At 31.9% G+C, this 26,215-nt stretch overlaps 1 protein-coding gene and 1 long non-coding RNA gene across 5 annotated transcripts in view; one reads left to right on the forward strand and one right to left on the reverse strand.

Annotated features, from left to right (window-relative positions):
- ITSN1 (intersectin 1) overlaps positions 1-26,215 on the reverse strand; it is a 242,744-nt gene that overhangs the window by 159,069 nt on the left and 57,460 nt on the right. For 3 of the 4 annotated variants that reach the window (XM_074300709.1, XM_074300707.1, XM_074300708.1), the window contains exons 4-11: positions 25,353-25,416; positions 22,430-22,590; positions 17,071-17,250; positions 14,646-14,739; positions 11,097-11,197; positions 6,567-6,630; positions 2,740-2,877; positions 662-777 (exon numbers count right to left, since the gene is read on the reverse strand). In XM_074300709.1, the coding sequence (XP_074156810.1) occupies positions 662-777; positions 2,740-2,877; positions 6,567-6,630; positions 11,097-11,197; positions 14,646-14,739; positions 17,071-17,250; positions 22,430-22,590; positions 25,353-25,416 (918 nt within the window). Of the gene's footprint in view, positions 1-661; positions 778-2,739; positions 2,878-6,566; positions 6,631-11,096; positions 11,198-12,660; positions 12,803-14,645; positions 14,740-17,070; positions 17,251-22,429; positions 22,591-25,352; positions 25,417-26,215 lie in introns of those variants that run through there. The other variant, XM_074300710.1, reaches the window with a different exon arrangement.
- The window catches only part of LOC141561300 (uncharacterized), a 105,722-nt gene that overhangs the window by 26,108 nt on the left and 53,399 nt on the right, over positions 1-26,215 (forward strand). The gene's annotated exons all lie outside the window — the stretch shown is intronic.

Below are 26,215 nucleotides of genomic sequence, written 5' to 3' on the forward strand. Positions count from 1 at the left end.
CACCTTGGGAAATTTTGGGGTACAAATAGCCTCATTGATGACATCCTTCTAAGATCATAATTTTAGGAATAACACCAGCCAAGTGCTATCTCATTCTCACCTTAACTCTCTTTGAAGTCTTTCTCCTCCTAGCCTGCCACTAAGTTCCATCTAGTTACACTTTATATACTAATATACACACACACACACACACATATATATGTGTACATATGTGTGTATGTGTATATATATATATATATATATATATATATATATATATATATAATTTTAAGCTTCCCTTATTCTAATAATAGTTCTGCGATGACAATTTTTTTTTGCTTCTATTTGTAACATAATACCTGAAATATCTTAATAAATTCTTGTTAATTTGACTAACTGACTACATATAGCACTTGTTACATAAGCAACTACCTTCAGGTTTTTTATTAATCCTATTGTAAATACAAAGTTTTAGCCTAAGACCTATAAACTACAAGTAAAAAGAGATTAGTATATTAACACTTCAAAATAACTAATATTTACATTTCTCATCTTTTTTCTTTCATATTCCAAGTTTCCTTCTTTACCAATCTCAATTAAAAAAAAAAAAACTTTTCTTTTTTCCTTCAAAAGATACTTTTATAGATAATATAACACAATTGAAATATAAAGACCAACTCACCAGGTAATTTCTTTTCCAGCTGTTGCTGTTCCTCTTCTAACACTGGTTCCTCTGGTAACCTTTGGTCTACAGATACAGAACTTATAACAGATATGCCACTGCCAGAGCGAACCCTTCTGCAAGTTAAAAAAAAAAAAAGACATTCATTATTATTTTTTTCCAAGATTAACTGTTCAGAAGTTATCTTTTTTTTAAACAATGAAACGATAAAATACAAAAGATCATCAAGGACATCAATGATGCTGAAATATAGTTATCAAAATATTGGGGAGAAAAAACAAGTTAAGGATCCTAGGTCCAAGGGAAGAACTACTGGATTAGATATTCTTTTAGGTTCCTTCCAGATTTAGCTCAAATATCAACATGCTTCTTTTTTCAGTGATGGTTGTAGAAAAGGAGGGTAGATATCAGTCCTATTTTAAATACTGGAAAATTGAAGCACATAATGAAAAGGTTATTTATACAATCTGAAATAATCATTGGCAGAATCAGGTCAAAATCTGCCTTAGATACAAGAACTTAATTCTCATGACTACAGACATTCACACCAATCAGCTGCATGATGCATAATTGAGGAAAAGTGATAATTTTGATGAAATTTGCTCCACTCACTTCCCAATTGGGAAAGAAAAAAATGTATAGTGTCAGTCACAAAATTTATCAAATCACAGCTCAAGACCTGCATGTTTAGTATATTAGTGAAAATGAAAATACAAACACTACATTGATATTTCTTATTATTTGATACATTAACAATGTGACATTAATAAGGAAGAGGGCTAAAGACATTTTAGATTTTTTTTTTTTTTAGTATATTTGGAAAGGTTACTTTCAAAAACCAAAATATTAACTCTCAAAGTGACATACAAAAAGAATTATTAAAATCAGACATTTTTCAGAGTCTCTGTTCTCAATATCTTTTACTCTATCCTTTTCACAACGAATGCAGTAAAAGAATTAACCTCCAATTTGGGCAAGGAGAGCAAACAACAGTAAAGAGTTTCTTGCAATTTTGTTTTAAGAAGATATTTTGCTAAGAAATAAAAAAAATTACAATGAAAAAGTAAAATTACTTTGTAGAAACAGTCTATGGATTAATACAGGCGTAATAACAACTAGGACTTATAAATTTTCATTTACTTTCCACAAGACAGTATAATAATGATGATAATAGTTTGCATTTATATAGTTAACAAACGTTTATTTAACGTACTTTTCCAAGAGTGAATCATTCTACTGCTTTAATTTCCTCATCTGTAAATAGGGGATGCAAATAGTACTATCCTTCAAAAGTTCTTACAAAGATTAGATGAGATTACATGTAAAATGCTTTACAAACCTTAAAGCATTATAAAAGTGCTAGTTATTGTCACATGGTACTTTAAGACTTATAAAATACTTTCCCTATGTTATCTCCTTTAATGTCCAATCAGTCTGGAAAGATAATTTGGAGCTTATGAAGGGCTTTAAATGACAAAGAAGATTGTATCATAATTTAGAAGCACTAAGAAGCTACTAGAGCTTTTTAAACAGAAGAATGACATGGGTAGAACTGTGATTTAGGAATATCAAACTTGGCAGCTCTATGGAACTAGATAAGAGAAAGAAGAGGTTAAATGCAGATAGCTCAGTTAGGAACCTATTACAGTGGTCCAGCTGTGAGGTGATAAAGGTCTGACCTATGATGGGTCTTGTGTGAATGAAGAGAAGGCTGGCTGGGGTTCAGAGAAGATTAGGGCTTGAGACAAAGAAAAAGAGAGATTTGGAAGGGGGATGCATGGTGGGAGATCAAAGAAACAGAATGTAATAAGGGAAGGGGGCTCACAATAACATGACAGGGTTGTGACAGGGTTGAGACAGGGTGTCTAGTAAGTGTCTAAAGTAGGATTTGCACTCAGTGTTTACTAACTTTCAGTAACTCTGTCCACTACTCCATGTAGACTCCGGACAGTACAGATATAAAGTTCTCAGAAAGATCAAGGAAGATGAGAACTAAGAACATCATTAAAAGTAATTATTAAAAAATATTCTTAAGTAGCAAAGTTTGACATACAGGAAGAGAGCCACATTATTCGTACCTAAATGAAGGAGGAATATATTCTGGAGGCAGTACTGGTGGTAAGGGTTGGCCAGACATAGCCACATCAATTAGGTGCATTGCCAGAATAAATTCTTCTGCTGTTAATTTTCCATCTTGATCAATATCTGAAAGATTCCTATTGAATAAAACATCAAAAAATGTCCTTATAATCTTTTATTAAAACTCAAGAACTTAATTAGTATGACCAAAAACAACTTTTTAATTTTTGTCTTCAATACCAACAAAATTAAAACTCGATGTATTTAGGACATGCAATCTAAATATGTTCAAATACTGTACCAACATATTTTCTCATATCAAACGAGCTCCTCAAGATTCAAATGTATTTTCTCTCAGTCATTTTTATGCCTTTTTTAAGAAAAAAATGTCAGTGTATATATATATATAATTTAATTTATACTCTTAACATATTTAACATGTATTGGTCAACCTGCCATGGGGGGTGGGGGGGGGGGAAGAGAGAGGAGAGAGAAGGAGGGGAGAAATTAGAAGAAAAGGTTTGCCAGTTGTCAATGTTGTAAAATTATCCATGCACATATCTGGTAAATAAAAACTATTAAAATATTAAAAAAAAAAAAAAAAAAGAAAAAAATGTCAGGCTACTGAGATAATAATATGGTACACTGGACAGATATCTGTTTTTAAATTCTGCCATGTTGCTTACTACCTAGAAGGCTATAGGCACATCAAACAACCTGTGTCTCAGCTTCACCATGTGTAAAATGGGGATAACAGCTGCTTTACTAATTTCATAAGGACAAAAAAAAAGTGAGTGTGTGTGTGTGTGTGTGTGTGTGTGTGTAGAGGTATGTATGTAATGTTTTTATGTGCACATATATATTATATATTGTGATAGATACCATATATGCAAAATATATGTACTTATTTTGTATTTACACTGTGAAAATATAATTATATCTAATATAGTTGAATATAGGTTATACAGAGCTAAACAGAAGAGCTTCTTTTTTTATTAAAGAAAGCCACTGGAGTTGGAAGAATAGAGGAGTCAGGATTTGTGTTTACAAAAATTTATTTTGGTAGCAGTACACTAGATGGACTATAGTGGTGAGGGACTTTGATGCAAGGAGAATAAGTAAAAAATCTATTGTAATAACCACAGCAAAAGTTCATCAGGTCTGAACTGAAACGGTAACTATATGAATGGAGAGGAGACTGAATTTGAGAGATGTCATGAAGGTAAAGATTTAGTAATTATTTGGATATGTGTGGTGAGTAGGATAAAGCCCCAAAACTAAAAGACTGGAAAGATGTGATTCTTTTGAAAGAAATAGGGAAGTCTGGGAATGGGGAATACTTAAGGGGAAATATCATGAGTTCGATTTTAGTGCAAGGTTCACTAAGATATTTCTAGGATATTCAGTTTGAAATGTCCAAATGTTCAATGCTTTTATATCTTCTAGTTTTGCTAAGAATGAATATACATATTGTTATGGTTCAAATAATCTAGTAACATGTCAGTTTGCTGATTCATGAACAAAGGGTTCATATATTGTATATCAATAGTTTACATTTATAGTTATTCTAAAAAATCATATGAATCTTGATATAGTTCCTTTTTCCATTTTGTTGTAATTATTCCAAAAACAGAAGGATCATACAATCACAAAATTATAAATTTAGATAGTGTGGCGCAGAAAATAATTGAAGACATATAGTCTTATTTCATCCTCATTTTATTTTTAAAACATTTCAAATTGTTCATTTCTGAAAATCTCTGCCCAAGTCCAATGAGCGGTTTTAACAACCAAAACACAGTTCAGCAAAACTACCTAATGAAATAACCATGTCTGACTATAGACAAAATATCCTATAGTCATAGTCTCATTTCTAATATGAAGGAAAGGTAGTGCATTTTTATAGCCATGAATATTTTGTTATACATATGACACTTCCACCTCTGGCATCTTTAAGGTATATGCCAAGCAGTGGGATCTTAGTAACAAATGGTAAAGGTCATTTACTTTTTTTTTAAGCTAGCATAGCACCAAATTACCTTACAGAGCAGTTATTCCCATTCATATTCCACCAATAGTATGAGAGCACGTCTTCCTATAACCACACCAATATAAACTATATGTCTTTTGTCATTAGTGCCAGTTTCCTGGCTGTGAGGTAAGATCTCAGAATTGTTCTGATTTGCACCTCTTTTATCATTGATGACTTGGAGCATCCTTTCATATGGTTATTAATAGTTTCCAAGTTTTCTTTTGAGAACTGTACTTATCCTTTAACATTTATCTATTAGTGAATGGCTTATCCTTCCAAGTCTCTCCAGCTACTCAGCCCAGCATATTGTTCAATATGCCAAAGTTCTTTTTCAGGAATATTAAGGGACTTAAGAGAAAGATATATGCAAGTAGACTCCCTATAGAGGATTTATATATGGGAGGACATGCATAAGAATCACACAAAATAATAATTCCTTGTCTTAGAAGGGTGATGCATTATGATGAGACTATGGATCCTGTAAAATTATATTTATAATGTCACCACCATTTGTTAATTTTTAGAACTGAAATTTCACAATGACAACAAATAGAAATTGATTACTATAGTAAGCTAATTTTCCACAGTAATTACAAGAGTTGGGGGGGGCAGCTAGGTGGCGCAGTGGATAGAGAGCACCAGCCCTGAATTCAGGAGGACCCGAGTTCAAATTTGGGCTCAAACACTTAACACTTCCTAGCTGTGTGACCCTGGGCAAGTCACTTAACCCCAGCCTCAGAAAAAAAATAAACAAATAAATAAATAAATTTTAAAAAAGAATTACAAGAGTTTAAATGAAAAAACAACTGAAGAATGATGCAAAGTTAATGCTAGGTTTATGTTAATGCATGACTAAGAGAATTCTACATTGGGAAACTGAATGATCTCCATGCCATAAATCAAGAACATTTTCCTTCACTCTTCAGTTGCTTTAGAAACTCTAAAGTGATTATAAAATCGTATGAAGTTTTTATTATATGTAAACTTATAGCTAATTTGTCCCCAGGCACCAATTTTAAAGGGAGGCAGAACAATTTATGAAAAGATAAATCTTTGTCTTCTCTTCCAAAATGAATTATGGTTTTAACACTACCACTGCTTTAGCTACGGTAGGTAAGTAGATAAGAAAACCAAAGCCCTCACTGTATAATTGGTATTATATATTTGGTGGAAAAATGAGCCCATAATATTCTTATAACATTTTGTAGAAGAGGCCAGAATGGTAAAATGTAATTCTAAAAGCACATCCTTAAAAAAGCCTGGATGGGGCCTAGCTATTTAGTAGTTTCCAAAGGCAATCTATAAGTCATCACGTATACAAATAAGAAATTCAGGCTTCTGAGGCATACAATGGCTATAATGTAATTAATAACAGGTGTCTTTAGTTGTTTTTTTTTTGTTTTGTTTTTTTATTTTTTTTTTTACCATTCATATCATCAAGAAGCAGTTGACAAGAGTTTGAGACAAAAAAGAATACATCAAATTAATCTCTCTCTCTCTCTCTCTCTCTCACACACACACACACACACACACACACACACACACACAAATGATCTATTCAGCACATAAGTTCACATAATAGATTCTATTTCCTTATACAAGTCACTACAGCAACTATGTATTTCAATCATACCTAACAGTGAAATCTCACTAGTTAACACTTACTTAAAAAACAAGATAATGATAAGAAACCAAAAACAGTATTTGAAATTCAGCACTCAATCTAAGCCTAAAAGTTAATCTAAAATACTTCTAAGAGTAAATATTTCTGAGAATAAAAACACAATTTCTTACCATATTGTAGCCAGCTGAGTCTGTGGTAAACTTGATTGCATAAGAATAGTTCTTGCTTGGGGACCTAAAGATACAAGGAAAAAATTAACAGGATGATTCAGTAGTTATTCATTTAAGGTAAAAATCAATATTCTATATATTGATATTGTTCAAACTTGTGTATTTGAATAGATTATAATGATTTTTGGTACATACACTAGAAAACAGAAAAAAAAAAAAATCAAATTATCAGTAAAATGGAAGATGTGACTACCAAAGAAGAATGAACTAAATATTAGTTTTAAAGTTTAGAATTTAAAATTTAACCTCCCTCTTCTTTGATCAAAACTCTGGATTTCCATTATGTGAATATAATTTATTATTCCATCCTTTTTAGCTTGATCAAGACTTCTAATTCCTCCAATGCACTCCTTAATACATTTCTCAAGCTATTACTACAACTCTGATCTCATTTTTCTCTCTTTTCAATCACAATCCTAGCATTAACCAAATCGACTCCAGACTATCCTCCTTTCTCGAATTATTTTGCCTCTTGTTCCATTAATATTCATCCCGTGCCAAACCCCAGCCATCTGTCTCCTTCACTCCTATTGCTGAAAAATAGAAAAAAAAAAAAATCACACAATTATACTGCAATAAAGGTACACAATAAATTTGTTATTCCAGTTCAACTGAGTTCTCACTACAGCTAGTTGATCCCATTATTCCTAATTGATTCCTTATTTCAGTACCATAGAAGCTTCTTGAATCTTTCTCTTTTTTCATCAAAGTTCTCATACTTCCCTTTCTCAACATCCCCTCTACTGATCACCTCCCTGTTTTGTTTTGGTTTTTTGTTTTTGTTTTTTTTTAACTAGGAAAAGTGAGGCCATTCTTCTTTTCCCTTTCTCCATCTCAAAATTTGATCTTAATGATGACTCCTCTTTTTCCCCTAGTTTATTATACTAAGGAGGCACTTGTCATCATGAACAATGCCTCTGCATATACTTCTGGTGTCATTCTTTTTCATCTTTTCCAGCAGAGTATCTACTCAATTATCCCCTCTCTCACTCTAATCTTTCCTCCATGCTTCACCATTGTCTTCAAATATGCCCAATTCTCTCACTCTCTGCAAACCCTCCTGACTCGTGATTACCATTCACTCAAGTTATCATCCTCTCACCTCTACTTCTCAGACAAATATCTAGAAAAAGATGTCTCCACTTGTTGTCTCTACATTTCTTTAATTCAATTCCTCATCATTTGGCTTTTAACTTCATCATTAACACAAATTTCTTTCCAAAGTTGTAAATGATCTCTTAACTGCTAAATTTAATGGTCTTTTCTCAGTTCTCATTCTTTTTGACCCATCTGCTTTCATATTACACTGTTGCTTATCCTACCCTCCTATGTTTTCTTCTCCCTTCTGAGTTTTCAAGATTCTATTCACTCCTGGTTATTCTACCTGTGTTCAACATGGTTTCAATCTCTCACATACTCAATTCCTTCACTCCAAAAGCCAAGTAATAGCAAAATTTCAATAACCTCTTCACAGAGATGATTCCAGAAGTATTCTGGGAAGATGGCAGATTAAATAAATAAATAAATAAAAAATTCCAAGCTTTCCAGGTTTCCTCATAAACAAGACAAAAGTGGCTTCAGGGAAACATAGAACCATTAAAAACAAACAGAAGTTGGGCGAGACCAGTGATCCTCCTGGGACAGCCAGAAGATATGAAGAAAGATATTAGGAAGGAGTGTTGGCCTGTGTGAAGCATGAACACTTTCCAAATAGTTCCACTGAAACAACTAGTGAGAAGCAGGAAGTGGCCTCAACCCCAGACACAGGAACTTTTACTTTACAGACAGTGTGGGAACTCAGGCCTCTGAATCAGGGAATAGTGAGGGAACCTCTGCTGAGAAGGAACACTATTAAGTCCAGTTGAGTTGCAGTTACCAGGACCTGGGTAAAAAGCAACCAGCATATACCAGGTGAATGCAAAAGCAGTAGGGCAGGGACACTTGTACATGTTTAACAGCCAATTCTCAAGTAATTTTAAGAATTGCAGTTCTTAGAAATTTGCTGGCTCTCTTTAGCTATTGACTAAAATTATAAGGTTCCCCCCCTAAAGCAAATGTATACAAAAGTACGAATAAACAGGAAGGGGAAGAAAGTAAGAAAAGCACTTAGAAGTCCATTATAGACTGGTCCAATGATTTTGGAGAATATATTGGAACTTTATTCAAAGGGTTATAAAACTGTGCATAGTCTTTGTTTGACCCAGCAATACAATACTAGGGTTTTTTTTTGCTACAGAGAACAAAGAAATGCAACTATATATACAAAATATTTATAGCAGCTTTTATTGTAATGACAAATAATTAGAAAAAATATTGTGATGTTAAATATAAAGGAAATAAATTTTTAAAAATAGAAAAGCAACATGAGTCACTGAAAAAGCATAGGATATAGAATCCAAGAATATAAAATATGAAATCTACCACTTAATCCTTGTTTGATCATAGACAAATCATGTAATCCCTGCCTGGTATCTCAATTTTACCATTTCTAAACTGAGATATTTTTATTACAGTGATCTCTAAGAGAGCTCCAAATCTAAAATCTTATGATCCAATAAAAGGCATATTTAGTTATTTCTTAACTAGTATAAAATAATTTAAAGTGTTTTTGACAAGGGAAAACATATTTTATAAGATTTGTCCTTAGGAATCATTACTTTATAGATTTTGTTAGCTATTCCTTATTTGTTCTTTTTCCTAATGCAAAATATATGTATGTGTCTCTTTCTGATTTTACAGTATGTCAGTGGCAATCATATTCAATTTGTCTTATTCATCAAATCCAATGGCCTTTTTTAGTCCGTATCCTCTTCAGCAGGAGGCTTTTGAATACCTCTTCCTTTTTGAGACCCTATCTTCTTCTTAGTACTATTCTAGTTGTCTCATGGCTCCTTCTTGTTAAGTTCAAGGTTTTGTCCTTGGTTCTCTTTTCTCTACATTTTTTGTCTTTAATATGTAAATAATTTTCATAGCTTTGTTTATCATCTCTAGGCAGATGACTCTCAAATCTGGATATTCAGTCGTGATCTTCTTCCTGAACTCCATACCCAAATCACCAGCTACCTGTAGGGTATTATAAATACCTCAATCTCAAAATTGAGCTCAGTACCATTCCCTTAAATCATGCTCTTAAGTTTCCTTCATTATTTCCATGAATAGCATGAGCTCACCCAGCAGCCCATGTTCAAAATATTCTTTTTTGATTTATTCCTTTGCCTTACTTTGTAGATCTCATAAGCTACCAAGTTCTTTCATAAACTATATTCAAAAAATATTTCACCTCTGACCTAATTAAAAAAAAATTTTCCCATTTGGAATTGTTTCCTCTAGCCACCCATGGAGAAGAAGTCAATAAATACTTTATCCATTATACCTGTAGAGTTATGCGAATGTTTTCACATTAGTCAAGTTATGAAAAGGAAAAAAAAAAGTATCAACAAAAATCAAGTGAGAGGAAATCTGCATTTAGAGTTCAACTGTTGGGGCAGCAAGGTGGTGCAGTGGATAGAACACCAGCCCTGAAGTGAGGAGGACCTGAGTTCAAATATGACTTTGGACACTTAACCTTCCTAGCTGTACCCTGGGCAAGTCATTTAACCCCAATTGCCTCAGCCAAAAAAAAAAAAAAAAAAAAAAGTCGAGTTCAGCTATTCTCTCCCTGGAAGTCTATAACTTTTCCATCATGAGTCCTTTGGAATTGTGAAATATAGTTGTCTGATTATATTTCTGTGTACAATGTTCTCACTTCACTTTGCTTCAGCTCATACAAATCTTGGCAGATTTTTCTGAAACCATTCCTGTTTGTCATTTCTTATAGCACAATAGCATTCCAACACAATCATATATTATAATTTACTCAATAGTTATTCAATACTTTTTCAGTGATCATGTTGTTTTTCCATTTTAAAAAATCTTATTTCCTTGATATTTAATGTCACAATTATTAAATTTTATCTTTCTCTAGGCATTTTTTATAACTGTTAAAAAGTTTGCTTTAAAAATATGCTAATAGTATACTTTAGTATACTAGTATACTAGTAATAGAATCCTCCTGAAATGAAAATAACATAGCTAATATATGTAAAGCAATTGGAAAACTTAAACAGAGGTTTCAAAACCTTTAAAAAAAAAAAAAAAAAAGTAAAATCTATTGTATAAATACTATAGTTATTATTATCACATTCGAACTTCCTCCAATTCCAAAAACCAGAGTTTTCACATAGAGAATCTACTATGGTATTCAAAAACAAATTGGCTGGGCATTTTCAATAGATAAACATAAATGAGGTAGATAGAAAAGGAAAGTACTATACAAGAATAGGCAAGCTAAGAAAAGTACTCTAGCAAAATTCTTTTTTAAAAAGTTCTATTGAAAGTATTTAAACAGAAAAATGACATAGCCAAGAATGAAATTTAAAAATAGACCACATTTTTCAAAATTAATTTTCATATGTTAACCCATCTGAATACCTGTTAAATGTCCACTCATTGTTTTGTCGTGGCTATTGAATAATTGCCTATATTTCAGTCTTGATGACTGAGGGACAGCCCATTCTGCCACAGGAGAGGCACTAAAAGAAGAATTTAAAAAGATAAGAATTAGTAGCAAGATATTGTCTGTGTATATGATTTGCCTTTGATTAACTTCCTTTTTTAAAGAGCACTTTAGTTTTCATTTATTATTCATTTTGTTGTCTATTAATTTTCTATTTCAATATACTTATTTATAAAAAAGATGATCTATTCCTTTTTAGCACAGACATAACAAATTCAGTCCAAATGGCTGTTTCAATTTACAGACTCTATTTACTATATGCAGAAGGCTAGCCAAAAAGATTAAATAAGTGCTAAAAAGCAAAAGTGATTACAGTATTTATTAATTCTGTGCCATCTCTTGTCATTCTAAGGGCAGTAAATGTCAGCCTCTGAAGGCACACACCAAAAGTAAAAACACATTTTTTATTAAAGTAAAATGATAAGATGCTACCATTCTGAGAGGTTTAATTTAACTTCCAATTAACAGGTACAAATTAGATCTGAGATTCCATTGACAGGGAACTTCAGGTAAGGAAATTCCTTCTACCAAAGTAAATCAGCCCTTTCTCTGACACTTCAAAGAGTCTTAGAAAATTGCCTGATGCAATTAGAGGTTAATCAAATTTCTCAGAATGTGTTGGAGCAGGGGCTCTCAAACTATGGCCCACGGGCCAGATGCAGCCCGCTGAGGACATTTATGCGGCCCGCCGGGTTATGGCAAATGGGCTGAGGGGTGGAGACAAAGTGTCCATACTATAGTCCAGCCCTCCAACAATCTGTGGGACAGTGAACTGGCCCCCTATTTAAAAAGTTTGAGGACCATTGTGTTAGAGGCACAGCACTCTGCTTCTGAGGCTGACTCTAAACAACCCTACACATGAGGAACCAAATACTATAATAGTCACAAAGTAAATAGATGGCACAGAAAATGAAAAATAGCAAGACAATGATCATCATTCTCTTGCTAATATGCCTTTATGCAAACCTGAAGAAAATCTCTTCCCAAGACTCAATTTGGATCTAGACCTTTTTAGGAATTGATTACTTAAAAAATATTATACTCAGAATGCCAATTTATTTTTGATAATGACAATCCTATATTAGTAACTGAACAAATCCTGCCAAGAAAAGCAATCTAAAATAACATTTTATTTAAGAATAATGATGATAAACCACTGTGGATGGGTGTTACAATTACTATTTCATCAAGACAATTTCTCTTACCCATCAATGGCTACTTTCCATGTTATTTTGCAAAAATTGAAACAACCAGAAGTTTAGCACATGAATTTTTAGATACAACAGTGAATATTCTATAGTTGTAAAATTTCTTTGTAAATTTAACTTCTTCAAGTTACAAATAAGTAGTAGATTCACTTAAATGCTTTATTTTACAATACTTTACTTTCCTACAAACATATATATTCACTCATATTAATTTCTGAAAAGATGAAAAAAAAATTACATTAAATTCCTTAAATGGGGAAAAAACACTTACAAGGAAGACTTCAACTGTGAATTCCGCTGCAATAATTCCTTCATTTTACATGAGTTAATATTTTGCCAATTTTTACTCTTACGTTCTTATCAAAAGTTAATTTATCTTTCTACTGCACTAACAGAGTACAGGGAGTATTACACATGAATAAGGTCCCAGATTAGAGTTATCAACTGTTCTATATGTTTCCTAAAATGTAACGTTTCTAAACTGGTCATAAATTGTGAATATTTGTAAGAAATTTAAATTATTATTATAGAAAATATGACATCTTAAGGTGAGCTAGTTTTAAATGCACTAATATAAAACTACTTTAACTGTACTGTCATTCACTTAACAAAAAACCCTTTAGATTTTAAAAATCCCTGTGCAAGGGATAGAAACAGACTACATTCTATAAAGTCTCAAAGAACTAAAACTACAAATTAACTGAAAATTTAGAAACATTCAATATTGAGAAATAAAAAGCAGCAGATAAAAACAAAAACTCACATTGAAGATTCAGTTTTTTTAAAAAACACCTCCAAGTTAGTTCATGGAGTCAGAACACATTGTGCCCAACTTCTTATATCTAGTAGTGTATAAACACGAAATCATAAGATAGATATTTTTGTGTGGCTTTCATCATCACTACTGAACAGGCACACCATAAATCAATGGCACTATACATTTTTTCTTCTATTACACTCCAGAGAGTCTTTAGTAGAAAAATAGAAGGTAAATGAACCAAATCATGTTATAAAGATTTTCAATTAAAAAAGTGTTCTTAATTCACAATCAATTAACCAGAAAACTTAACTGAACAGAACATTTCCATTGAAATGAGATTTTGCCCCAAAAGACACAAAAAAATTATGAGAAAATTCTGAGGAACATTTAAAAAACAAAATCCTCTTTTGTAACAGCAAATAAACACCTTTGCTTAGTAGCTTTATAAGAAAATTTCATTCTCTACTTTAAAATGTCTAATTCTATGCAGTTAAATTTATTTTTTGTACCTTATTTTACTCTTAACCACTATCTTTTCATTCTCCTGTTAGAAAAGGGGTTCTTAACCTAAATCTCTAAATTTTTAAAGAAACATTTTGATAACTAATTTCGATGTCATTGGATTTCTTTGTAATCCTATGTATTTTATTTTATGCATTTAAAAATATTCTTTGTAGCCTATAGGCTTCAAGAAATCACCAAGTCAATGACATAAAAATGGTTAAGAAAGTTTGTTCTGCGTGGCCCTCTTCAACAATGAGATAAACCAGATCAGTTCCAATAGAGCAGTAATGAACTGAACCAGCTACATCCAGCGAGAGAACTCTGGGATGACTCTGAACCACTACACAGAATTCCCAATCCCACTATTTTTGTCCACCTGCATTTTTTATTTCCTTCACAGGTTAATTGTATACTATTTCAAAGTCCCTTTCTTTTTGTACATCAAAATAACTGTATGGACATGTATACATATATTGTATTTAACTTATAACTTTAACATATTTAACACGTATTGGTCAACCTACCATCTGGGGGAGTGGGTGGGGGGGAGGAAGGGAAAAATTGGAACAAAAGGTTTTTCAATTGTCAATGCTGAAAAATTACTCATACATATATCTTGTAAATAAAAAGCTATAATTAAAAAAAGAAAGAAAGAAAAAAAAAGTTTGTCCTGCAAAACAGACAACATATAAAACTTTTCTTTAATAGAAATATTTTTGCAGATGATGATAAATAATGAAGAAATACTATGCTTTTGGGAAAAGCATTTTTGGTCATCAAAGCACAGAGAAATAATAAAGCCCATTTTTCCTTAAATATTCACATCATGAGCAAACATGTATAGAACACATATTTTGTTTATTTACAGAAATTATGTGGAAAGAAAATAATAAAGGCTGTTAGCTCATTTTAAAATGTAGGCATTAAATAGTTAATAAATTTATTCAGTTAGGCCACCCATCAATATAATTGAAAGGCATACATTAACTTACCTAGCCACATCAAATGATTGTGCCTTCTGTAATTTTGTATTTAACTGTGAACCTGGACCAGATCTACTAAAAGAAGAACTCTTTGGCAAAGTGGCTGCAATAAGAAATTCATTGTAAGTGATTTTTTTTAGGCAGTCATGGAGTGTTTTTAAAACATAGGAATATTAAGTTCTAAAATCTTCAAAAAATTAATCAGAAATCATTCTTCATCCCTCTCCCATAGAACACTATTAAAGAAACAAGAAGACTGACTAAATTCCTTCAATTCTCTCCACTCCGTTAATTCCTGATTTAGTACTAAAAAAGCCCTGAAGCAAATAAATCTTTCTTTCTTCCATGGAAAGTATTGCTAATTTAACATTATCCAAGTTACTTATAGAATTATTTAACTGCTTAAAGATTTTTTTGGTAGACTGAAAGTATATGAAGCAGCTATACATATGAAGCAGCTATACATTTTCTCTAAATAAATGTAATACTAAGTAAACATGCAATGTCATCTGGACTCATTGATGCAAATATATTTTATGTTACAAATACGTTTTAGCTACTATTCACAGGCTGGTTTGTTTTGTTTAGGAAAAAGCTCCATTTCATATTTACAGACTACACACCCCACCCTATCTGTTTAAAAATGTATAGTATTAATTTGGAGGCAGAAAATTTGCAACCCCATGAACAATACCAGAAAAACAAGAGGAATGCTTTTATTAATATTGATTGAATTACCACAACTTCACATGAAAAAGTCAAACAACCATTTCATATACACCTAATGTAATCCAATTACTGTATGAAGTAGTAAGGATAGAAAGAAAGGCAAAAAATAGTCAACTGTTCCCAGGAGCTCATAGTTCGATGAGAAAGAGAACATGTAAACAACTATGTACCAAAAATACATATATACAGGAAACTTGTCACAGGGGGAAGGAGGTTCGGATTAAGGAGGACTGCTTCTTACAGAAGGTAAAACTTTAGCTGTGCCTTGAAGGAAAACAGGGAAGGCACTACAAAAGGCAGGAGGTATAAATGAAGGAGAGTATTTTAGGCATGGGACAGAGCCAGTTAAAATGCTCCCCAGTGGGAGATGGAATACCATATGCAATGAGCAGCAAGGAATTCAGTATTCACCTAATTACATTACACATGGTAGGGAATACTGCATAAGACTACTAGAAAATTAAGAAGTGGCCAAGTCTATAGGGCTTTGAAAGCCAAACAGAGGATTTTATATCTAAACTTGGAGGTATGTGGATTATTTATTTGGAATTTAAGGGAACATCAAGACCAGTTTGGTAAATTCCAAAGTGACTCTATAACAATTATTTCTAATTGCAAAAAATAAATAAATAAATAAATGAAAGTAAGTGGTTAACATTAATTTAGTGCAACTACACAACTATATCAGATTGCTTGCTGTCTTAAGAAGGGAAGAAGAAAAAAAAAAGGAACTCAAAATCTTACAAAAATGAATGCGGAAAACCATCTTTACATGTAATTAGAAAAAAAATACTATTGAGTGGGGGGAAAAAGAAACAAATCAAAAATACTACATTAATTTAATGATGACTTGGTGTATCATAATACTTTTGTATTTATGAGAACTTATATTCACTTCTTTTAGTATATCTGCATTAACAGATTCATATGCTAAAGTGTGGTTGTGTGTGTATATATATGTATATATATATATACACACACACACATATATACATTTATATATATGCATCTGTATATGTACATTTTTCCTACATAGTTTCTCATCTTGTGGACTGTTTGGTATGTCAGTGGCAAGTTGAATCCTTCTTAAAGTTTAGTAAAAGCAATTAAAGAATATGAATAAATCTTTGGATAAAATATGATAGTGTATATATATATACATATATATATATATTTATATACCTTAAAATGCTATATACATATTAGCTATAGTTATTGTGAATAATAGTAAAAGCTTCAATTCATGCTTTTGTGTTTTGTTTTGTTTTTTTCAATTAAGCCATTACAAGAGATTTGTTTTGGGAGCTACTGATATTTGGTTCATATCTATTGATAATGTTGCCCAGCTGCAAATTGTTCTCAAACTTGCACCTCTCTAGAATATTATGTTTTACCTATTTTTTTAACCTGCTAAAAAAGAAATTATATGAATCAATACAATACGACATTACTCTCTGGACCAAAATCTACCCTGGAACACATATTGGTTGTATGACTCTGGGCAAGTCCTTTAATCTCTTGCTGATAAATAAATTATCGTGTTCAGTGGTAGAGGGAAAGAAATTGTCTAATTCTCTCAAGTGAAATGTCTTAACTCATAAAAATCAAGTTGCACTGAAAGTTTAACAGAAAAAGCATTCATTATAAGCAAATATTATCAAACAAGTGATAAAAAATTAGGGTTAGGTTATAATAGTTTACAAACCAGGATGGGCAAAAGCTGGCAGAGGTTGTATAACAGAAGGAGCGCCATTAGCCAGGGGAGGAACTGCTGTTGTAGGAACAGAAGATACAAGAGGTGGGGACATTCCTACTACTGGAATTGATGCCATTGGTACTGGAGCAACAGTTGTAAGAGATGGCATGCTGGCAATGCCTCCTATACCTATTGAGAATAAAATATTTAAATTAAATATATGTGAGCCATTTACAAAATAAGATTCTATTATAATAAGTGTAAAAATATTTTTTTTTCCTATTGTACAATGTCAAATTTAGGCTTTGTATAGGTACTAAAAATAGCAACATGATAATTTGTTGAAAGTTTAACAATAAAAATTCAATAACTATGTGCAAGATTTTAGGAATTCAAAGCTAAAACTGGAACACAAGTCACATAGGATTTATATTCTCTTTTGTGGATGGTGAATGAGATTTGGCCACATAAATAACAAATACTTTTAAGGAAGGACATGGAATGATTGGTACAAAAGGATATTTGAAAAGGAAGAAAATACTTTCAGTTGCAGGAGACAAGGAAGAGGAAAGCAGAAAAGACTGAATGGAAAAATTAGCAAATGTAAATTTTGAAGAAGCCTTTATAACTTTATTCTTTACGTAATTTTCTCCTTTAGACTTACTTTGTAAAAGTAAAGAGGCACTGCCCCCAAAACAGAATGATAGTTTCATATTTCTACGATTGAGAATATTTTTAAAGTAAAAAAAAACCAAAACTTGTTAGCTTCTACATGTTAGCAATACTATTATTAATATCTATTAAGAAAATAAATTCTAAAAAGCTATTAAGAATTTATTAATGCTTTTAACTAATTTTTAAGTATTAAAATAGTTTCTTTGTATAAGTGAAAAATTATAATATAAATATGAACAGGACATTTATTCAAAGGACATGTTTCCTTATTATTTTTTAAAAGAATTCTACTGATAACACTGATTTGCATGATTAAGAATTGAGATGTCTGACATAAGCAATGAATTTCAACTTTACATCTTTGTCCACATATGAATTCACAGATGCCACTTGCTTTAGAAGGGAGGGGAGAAATGAGATATCTCATATGAATATGGAAGCAGTTTTTAAAACCATACTGACAAAGCCAAGATTGAAGATTAGAGGCAATCCAGCTGAACTTTCTTAACATTCCCCTTCAAACAATTTAAAATTAATATCTTAAACCAAATTTTGAAGTAGCAGAGCCAAAAAATAAGTCAGAAAACAGTTTTCCCCCCTCATCCTTGAAAACTTAGGAGATTAGCAAAAAGATTCTGACATTATGATAGAAGGCTCTTCAAAGCCCCAAAACACAGAAACAACTACACCAGCAGCTTCAGGAACTCTCAACACCAGAGACACAAGAGGGTCAAAGCACTAGTTAAACAGCTAGATGGCACAGTAGATAGAGTACCAGCCCTGTAGTCGAGAGAACTTGAGTTGAAATCCAGCCTCATTTACTGGGTGTGTGTGGGTGTGTGTGTGTGTGTGTGTGTGTGTGTGTGTGTGTGTGTGTGTGTGTGAGAGAGAGAGAGAGAGAGAAACAAATAGAGACACATACTCTAACTGGACAGACAGAGAGATATATCCTGTCAACTCTATTGTTGTCAGTTTTAGGTAAAACTTCCAAGTTGGAGAAGAGTGCTAGGGTTTGATTACAAACCCACAAACCAGCATAGAGGCTCTGGTCACAGAGCTCCACAGTCCCAAGTAAATAGAGTCCAACTTTAACATAAGGACCAAAGTCAAGACAGGAAAAAAAAAAAAACAAAAACAAAAACAAAAACAAGAAGAAAAGGAACTTGACCATGAAAAGCTACTATAGTGACAGGGAAAACCAAGACATAATTTAGAAGAATGGGAAAACAGCCAAAAAACAAAAACTGAAAAAAAAAAAAAAAAAAAAAAAAAAAAAAAGACACCAATATGAAAAGAGCTACATGCAAACCTCAAAGAAAAATACCAATTGGGCTCAATCACAACAAGAATTTCTAGAAATAATAAATAATGAGATGTGTAGGAAATAAAAAAATTAAGAGAGTAAAGCAAAAAATTATAAAAAGAGAATAGTAAAAAAGGTACACACACACTCTCTATCTATCTCATAGTAAAAGAGACACAAAAAAATTCATAGAGAAAAGAACTTTAAAAGCAAGAATTGGGCAAATGGAAAATGATATACAAAGACTCACAAAGAAATATTTCGAGACAGGTAGGTGGTGCAGTGGATAAAGCACCAGCCCTGAAGTCAGGAGGACCTAAGTTTAAATCTGACTTTAGACACTTAACACTTCCTAGCCGTGTGACCCTGGATAAGTCACTTAACCCTAATTGCCTCAGCAAAAAAAAAAAACAAAAACAAAAAAGAACTCCCTAAAAATCAGAACTGGACAAAAGGAAGCTAATGGTTCCACAAGACATCAAGAAACAATAAAAATAAGTCAAAAGGATAGGAAAAAAATTGAGGAAAATATGAAATATTAGAAAAATGGAAAATTACTGACCTGGAAAATAAAATAAAGAGAAAATTTAAGAATTATTGGAATACTTGAAAGTCTTCATCAAAGAAAGAGCTTAGACATCGTATTTCCAGAAATTAGCAAAGAAAACAATCTTAGATTAAAAGAATAAAATAAAAAAATGAAAAAATTCATTAATTACCTACTAAAATAGAGCCTAACATGAAAACTCCCAGGAAAATTATAGCCAAATTCCAGAGCTTTTCTGTCAAAAGAAATCGATTAGAGTAGCCAAAAAGAAAAAAAGAAACAATTCAAATATTGCAGACCCAATATGTGATCTTGATCACATAAGATTTAGCAGCTTCTACATTACAAAAAAAAAAAAAAAAAAAAAAAAAAAAAAAAAGATGTTTTGTAATATCATGTTCCAGAAGGTAAAAGACCTAGGAAAACAATCAAGAATAACCTAACTAGGAAAAGTAAATATGATCCCTTGGGGAAGGGGGATGGGGGCAACAAAAGAAGACATTTAATGAAACTGAGGACATTTAAGCATTACTGATTGAAAATCAGAGCTGATTAGAAAATTTGACATTCTAATTCTTCAAGACTCAGGAGAATCCCCAAAAGGTAAACATGAAAGACTAATTGCAGGGGTTTTGGTAAAGTTTAATTTTTCACATTCATATATGGGAAAATAATACATGTTTAACTCCTAAGAACTTTTATCATTGTTAGGACAAGAAAGAGGGGTTTATGTAGACAGAAAACATGGGTGATAAGTCGATTACATTAGGAAATCTCCAAAATAAATTAAGGGGTGAAAAATGGATACAAGGGAGAAGAGGGAAGAAAATGGAAGAATATAGAAAATTTTCCCACAAAAAAGAGGCACACAAGGAAGAACTTTTACAGTAAAAAGGAAAATGAAGGAATAGTAATAAAGTAAGTAAAAATGAAGGAGTAATTAATTCCTCTTTGGAATTAGTTCAAAGATGGAATAACGAATATACATAATCAGCTGTATGTAAAAATGAAATATACTCAATAGGGAAATAGAGGAAGGTGATAAGAGAAGGAGGGGTAGGAGGGAGGAAAAAATGATAACAGGGATATAGTTGGACTAAGGGAAGGTGCACTAGTTATAAAAAAAATCATAATTATGATTGTGAAAAGAATGAGTTCACCTATAAAATGGAATCAAGATAACAGAATGGATTAGAAACCAGTATACAACATATATTTTTATAACAGACACATTTGAAACAAAGAAACAATCAAAAGTTAAAGGGCTAGAGCAAAATCTAGTATATACTTCAATTGAACTTAAAAAAAAAAAAAAAAAAAAAAAAGCAGGGATAGCAATCATGATCTCAGACAAAACAAAAGCAAAAATACATCAAATTAAAAGAGCTAATCAGGGAAACTACATTTTAGTAAAAGATACCATTGACAATAAAGTAATATCAAAAATGTTTACACTAGTTTTTCTGCTAAAGGTCTTATTTCTCAAATACACTGGGTATAGAACCGAATCAAATTTATACTAACAAGTCATCCCCCAATTTAGAAATGGTCAATGGATATGAATCGGCAGTTTTCAGACAAGGAAATCAAAGTGATTTGTAGTCATATGAAAAAATGTTCTAAATCACAACTAGAGAAATGAAAATTAAAACCACTCTGAGGTATTTTCTCACATCTATCAGAAATGACAAATGCTAGAGGGGGTTGAGAGAAAAAGATATATTAACTTTTGGTAGGATAATGAATTAGTGGAACCATTCTAGAAAATAATTTGGAACTAGAGCTAAAGAGTTATAAAACTACGGCTACCTTTGATAACAACAATACTCTACATAAAGTCTGTATCCCAAAGAGATAAAAGGAAAAGGACTAAAGTACTTATATCAACTCTTTTTTATGGTGGCTAAGAATTGAAATGAGGAGATGCTCAAAAATTGGGAAATAGTTGAACAAGTTGTGGCACATGATTTTAATGGAAGACTATTGTGTGGTGGAAAATGATGAGGGAGGTATTTTAACAAAAAACATTGCAAGATCTATATGAACAGAAACCAAATGAAGTGAGAAGAATCTGGAAGTCACTGTGCACTGAAATAGCAATGTTTGTAATGATTATCAACTGTGAAGGACTTGATTACTCTAATTAATACAGGGGTCCAAGGCAATTCCAAAAGATTCATGATGAAATGTTATCCACTCTCAGAGACTCTGAAAGAAGTGTTGAAATGAGAGCAAATCAAATTATAATTTTCTTCCTTTTCTGTTGAAATATGGCTAATATGAAAATGTTTTGTATTAATTTATGTGTATAATTAATTATATTGCTTGCCTTCTCAGTAGGTGGGGAAGTAGATGGGAGGAAGGGTGAGAATTTGGAACTCAAAATTTAAAAATGAAAAGAATGTTAAAAATAAATAAAAATTTAAAAACAAAGAAAAAAGCAATTATATTGCTACAACCATAAACTTACAAATCACATAATATAGTATTACTACAATGCTTCAATGATAAATAGTGATATTTTGATTATCAGTAGGATTAAAGAGGCTACAGAATGAGAAGTAAAAAGGCAGTATGTGACAAATGGATATCAAGAATTCAGTGAAATAGACATGTGAAAGTGAAACCAAGAAGATGAAAGCTTTTTCTTTGTTAGTACTGTTTTTGCTATATTGTTATGAATTTTCAATTGCTTGTGACATCATCCACGATAAATCTATTTTTCTTCCACAAAACATAAAATATCCATGAACTAGCATATTACACTCTAAAGAAAACAGGGGTATCATTTTTGTTTCTAAACAATAAAAGAAACTTAAAAGTTAAGTCATCTTCAAACTTACCAAATGTGGGTGCACCAGAAATAGCAACAGGTTGCTGTTTCATGACCGGAGGAAGTGTAGCAGGTAGTTGATAACCTTGTAGCTTCAGTTTGATAAGTTTCATTGCTATAGAAAACTCTATCTGATCCATTCTCCCATCATTGTTCATGTCAGCTAGTGCCCTGAAATTCAATGTCATAAACCTTTTTGAGAACTGTAACCTTAAAGAATCTTTTTAAAACCCTAAAAACTGAACCCCCAAATCCCTTAACTTTATAGTACCCCAAACTTCAAAACTATAAAACTCAAGCTGATTAGTTGACTTAAAATGGCTCATTTAATCTGTAGTACTGTCAATGTCTCTTTAAAAAAATTTTTTTAACTTTTCTTTATTAAATTGTGTTTTTAAAATGTTAAAATATATAACTTTTGAAAACTTATGTTTCAAAAAGATTTTTAAACTAAAAACAAAACTTAATAAGAATTCATACTTTGGGAATTACAAAGAACTTAAATATAAACAATGTATTTTGAAAGAAATTTAGTAAAAACTCTATAAACTCTATGTGGGGTTCTATAAACCTCACCATAGGAACACTAATTATTAACTGACAAGTCAATATTTCCACAGTTAGTGCTGTAACTCCTCTTTATTTTCTAGCCCAGTGGTCCTCAAACTTTTTAAATAGGGGGCCAGTTCACTGTCCCTCAGACTGTTGGAGGGCCAGACTACAGTAAAAACAAAAACTCATACTCTGTCTCTGCCCCTCAGCCCATTTGCCATAACCCGCATCTGGCCCGTGGGGCCATAATTTGAGAACCCCTGCCTAGCCTTCTGTGCCTGAACATATCATCCATGCTGTTGCATAAAAGGAGTCTAGCATAACAAGTCAAATTTGAAATTCAGTCTAAAACCCAGGACAATAGAATTACAAATGTGAAATTCCTCAATGATTAACGTTTTCCCAAAATCGGAAGGAGCACAAACAACAAAAATTAAAACTTAGCACTATCTTGTAACATTAAGAAAGATAAACATTTCAAAAGGAAAAAAGATGGCTACCTAGCTACATGGTTATTTCTACTTTCTTTTTGCACACACAAAAAAAAGACATCCTGGACTTTATTAAGACAATGATTGATACTAGGGGACCATGCCAGAACATCAGAAGAATAATAGGAAACAAGGACTGCAAGAATTGATGCTCTGAAGAAGCTTGGCTAAACTGATTAACATCACCAGTATTTAATCATCCAACTACCACTTCTTGGAATGTGATTAGCTTGGGGAAAAAAAAAAAAAAGTTTTAAAAGACTAGGAAACAGACATGTGGGAATTCATATAAGAATTGAATGACTCAACCATGTTTTTTTAGAAATTGAAAAAAATCAAAATAGAACAAATACCAACTGAAGAGGACTAATTTTTTTTTCCTTTCCTAACTTTTTTAAAGAAAAATTCAGAGAATATAAATATTTGGGAAAAGTTGATTAGCATTTCAAGTACCTATATGAATATTAAATCAAAACCATTTTCTTTTTTTCTGTCAAAATAATATAATGTTTTTATATTTCTAAGGAAAACCATTGAGCTACTCTTTGGTGTTAGGAAAGACCTGTCCACAATACAAAACAGAGAAGAGGTTTCAAATTGTAACTGACAATATTTTCTGCATTTAAAATAAATACAATATAAAAACCCTTGGGAACTTTAAAAAGTGTAGATGAATTTATTTCAAATCTGCAGATATATAAGAAAATATTGGATTATTTTGTTTTTCATGTTAATTTAAAATGTCATTAATTCCATATAAGCTTGGAATTCCACAACAAAAATTTAAAAGTATTGTTCAAGGAATAAAGCAATAAATTATATAATGAAAATCTCTTGGCCCCAAAACATATTTCAGATTTCTGAGATGTACACTGGTGCACTGGTAAAACTATATGCACTACTTTTAACTATAAAAAGAAGAAAACTATCTCTGAATTCAGGCAAAATACTTAATTTTATAATCTGTATGTGAACTTAGTGTCATATTGTACAAAACATGTCTGTACAAAATTATTAAAGAAATATGGTGTTCTTTGTTAAATTTTGCTAAACTTATGTAGTAAAAATGCTAACAATCCATGACTCTTAGAAAGAGAAAAAAACTTGTTAATTTATTTTAGAAATCAGGAAGCTAAGAGGCAGAGAAGTAAATAACTTTTCCAGCGTTATACAGCTAGTCTGCAGTGTAGCAGAAGCAGAATAAGGACCACAGGTAAGATTCACAGACAAGGGCTAGAAAGAACCTCTCAAAGTATCTAGTCCAAACCTCATCTTACTTATGAGAATACCATTATCTAGGGAACTTGAGTTCACAAGACCACACACATCATGAGCATCTTTAGAGAGAGGCTCTGGTTCTGATCCTCTGATGTCCAAGATTGTATTTTTTTCCTGTATTCCACACTATTTCTCCACAATCCAGGTCTCTTGATTCCTAATTTAGGCTCATGCCAATATATACTACACTACTTATTGCTTCTTAAAGAAAAGCCATTTCTAAGTTCAGATTGTGTTACCGTGGAACTATATAACTAGAAAGATGATTACTTCTTAGAAAGATTTTCACTTTGATACTAACAAAAAAAGTTGAAGCTATCTGAAAAACTCACTCCAAAACAACTCCTTCCTGCAAAAGACAATATGAGCCAATTTTTTTTCCAAAGAAATTGCCTCCAACCTATAAAGAATTTTTTCAACATAGTTTCTTTATGCTTAAAAATGCCTGTTTTAATAGTTAATTTTAAAACAAAAGATATTTGACTCAATTTTGATTTTAGGAATCTTGATTTCATTCTCCAGCATTGTCCTATATTCTTGTATAGAATATATGATATAAATGTCACCAAGAACAAGTGAACACATATTTTGACATATACATTTTCAACTTACCATATCTGTGCTAAAACAGGTTGAGGTAACCCAGATTGAAAAAAAAAGTTTCTGGCTTGATCACCTGTAAATTAAAGGAAAACTGTTTCAAAATAAATTAGTTATCAAAAACTGACTAAAGCAAATCTATCCAAAATACAATCGCAAATTTAAAGAAGATGCTGAAATCTTTACAAAGACTGAGCTTATTTTCTTCTAATGTGTAAGGGAAAAGAAGACCAAAGAAAAATCAAGTTGATTTCATACAGGCATATGTCACCTTTTATTGCACTTTGCAATATTGTGGAGTGTTTTTTGTTTTGTTTTGTTTATTACACTTTTAAAGTTTGTGGCAACTCTGTCATCAAGCAAGTCTATCAATGTCATTTTTTCAAATGCTCCCACTGTATCTCTTGGGCACTTTTTGGTAATTCTCATAATATGTCAAGCTTGTTTATCATTATTATATTGTAATTCATGATCTTTGATGTTATTACTGTAATTGTTTTGGAGTATCACAAACTACCCTCATATAAGATAGTGAACTTAAATCAATAAATGTTGTATATGGTCTGATTCCTCAACCAACCAGCCATTTCCCCCATCTTTCCCACTCTACTCAGGCTTGAGATAGACACAATATTGAAGAATATTATATAAAGTCAGTTGATAAATAAGTGGCAGTTTGAGGGGATTTTGAAAGAAGGTAAAATGCTATCAAATAGCATTGCATGCCACACAGAAATCTTTTGTGAAGACAAACTTTGTTGTTGTCATATTTTAAGAAATTGGCATAGTTACCCTAATATTCATCAACTCTCCCCACCCCAATCAGTCGGCAGCCATCAGCACTGAAGCAAGACCCTCCACCAGAAAAAAAATTT

The sequence above is a fragment of the Sminthopsis crassicaudata genome, chromosome 3, assembly GCF_048593235.1.
Source record: "Sminthopsis crassicaudata isolate SCR6 chromosome 3, ASM4859323v1, whole genome shotgun sequence".
Taxonomy (NCBI): Eukaryota; Metazoa; Chordata; class Mammalia; order Dasyuromorphia; family Dasyuridae; genus Sminthopsis; species Sminthopsis crassicaudata.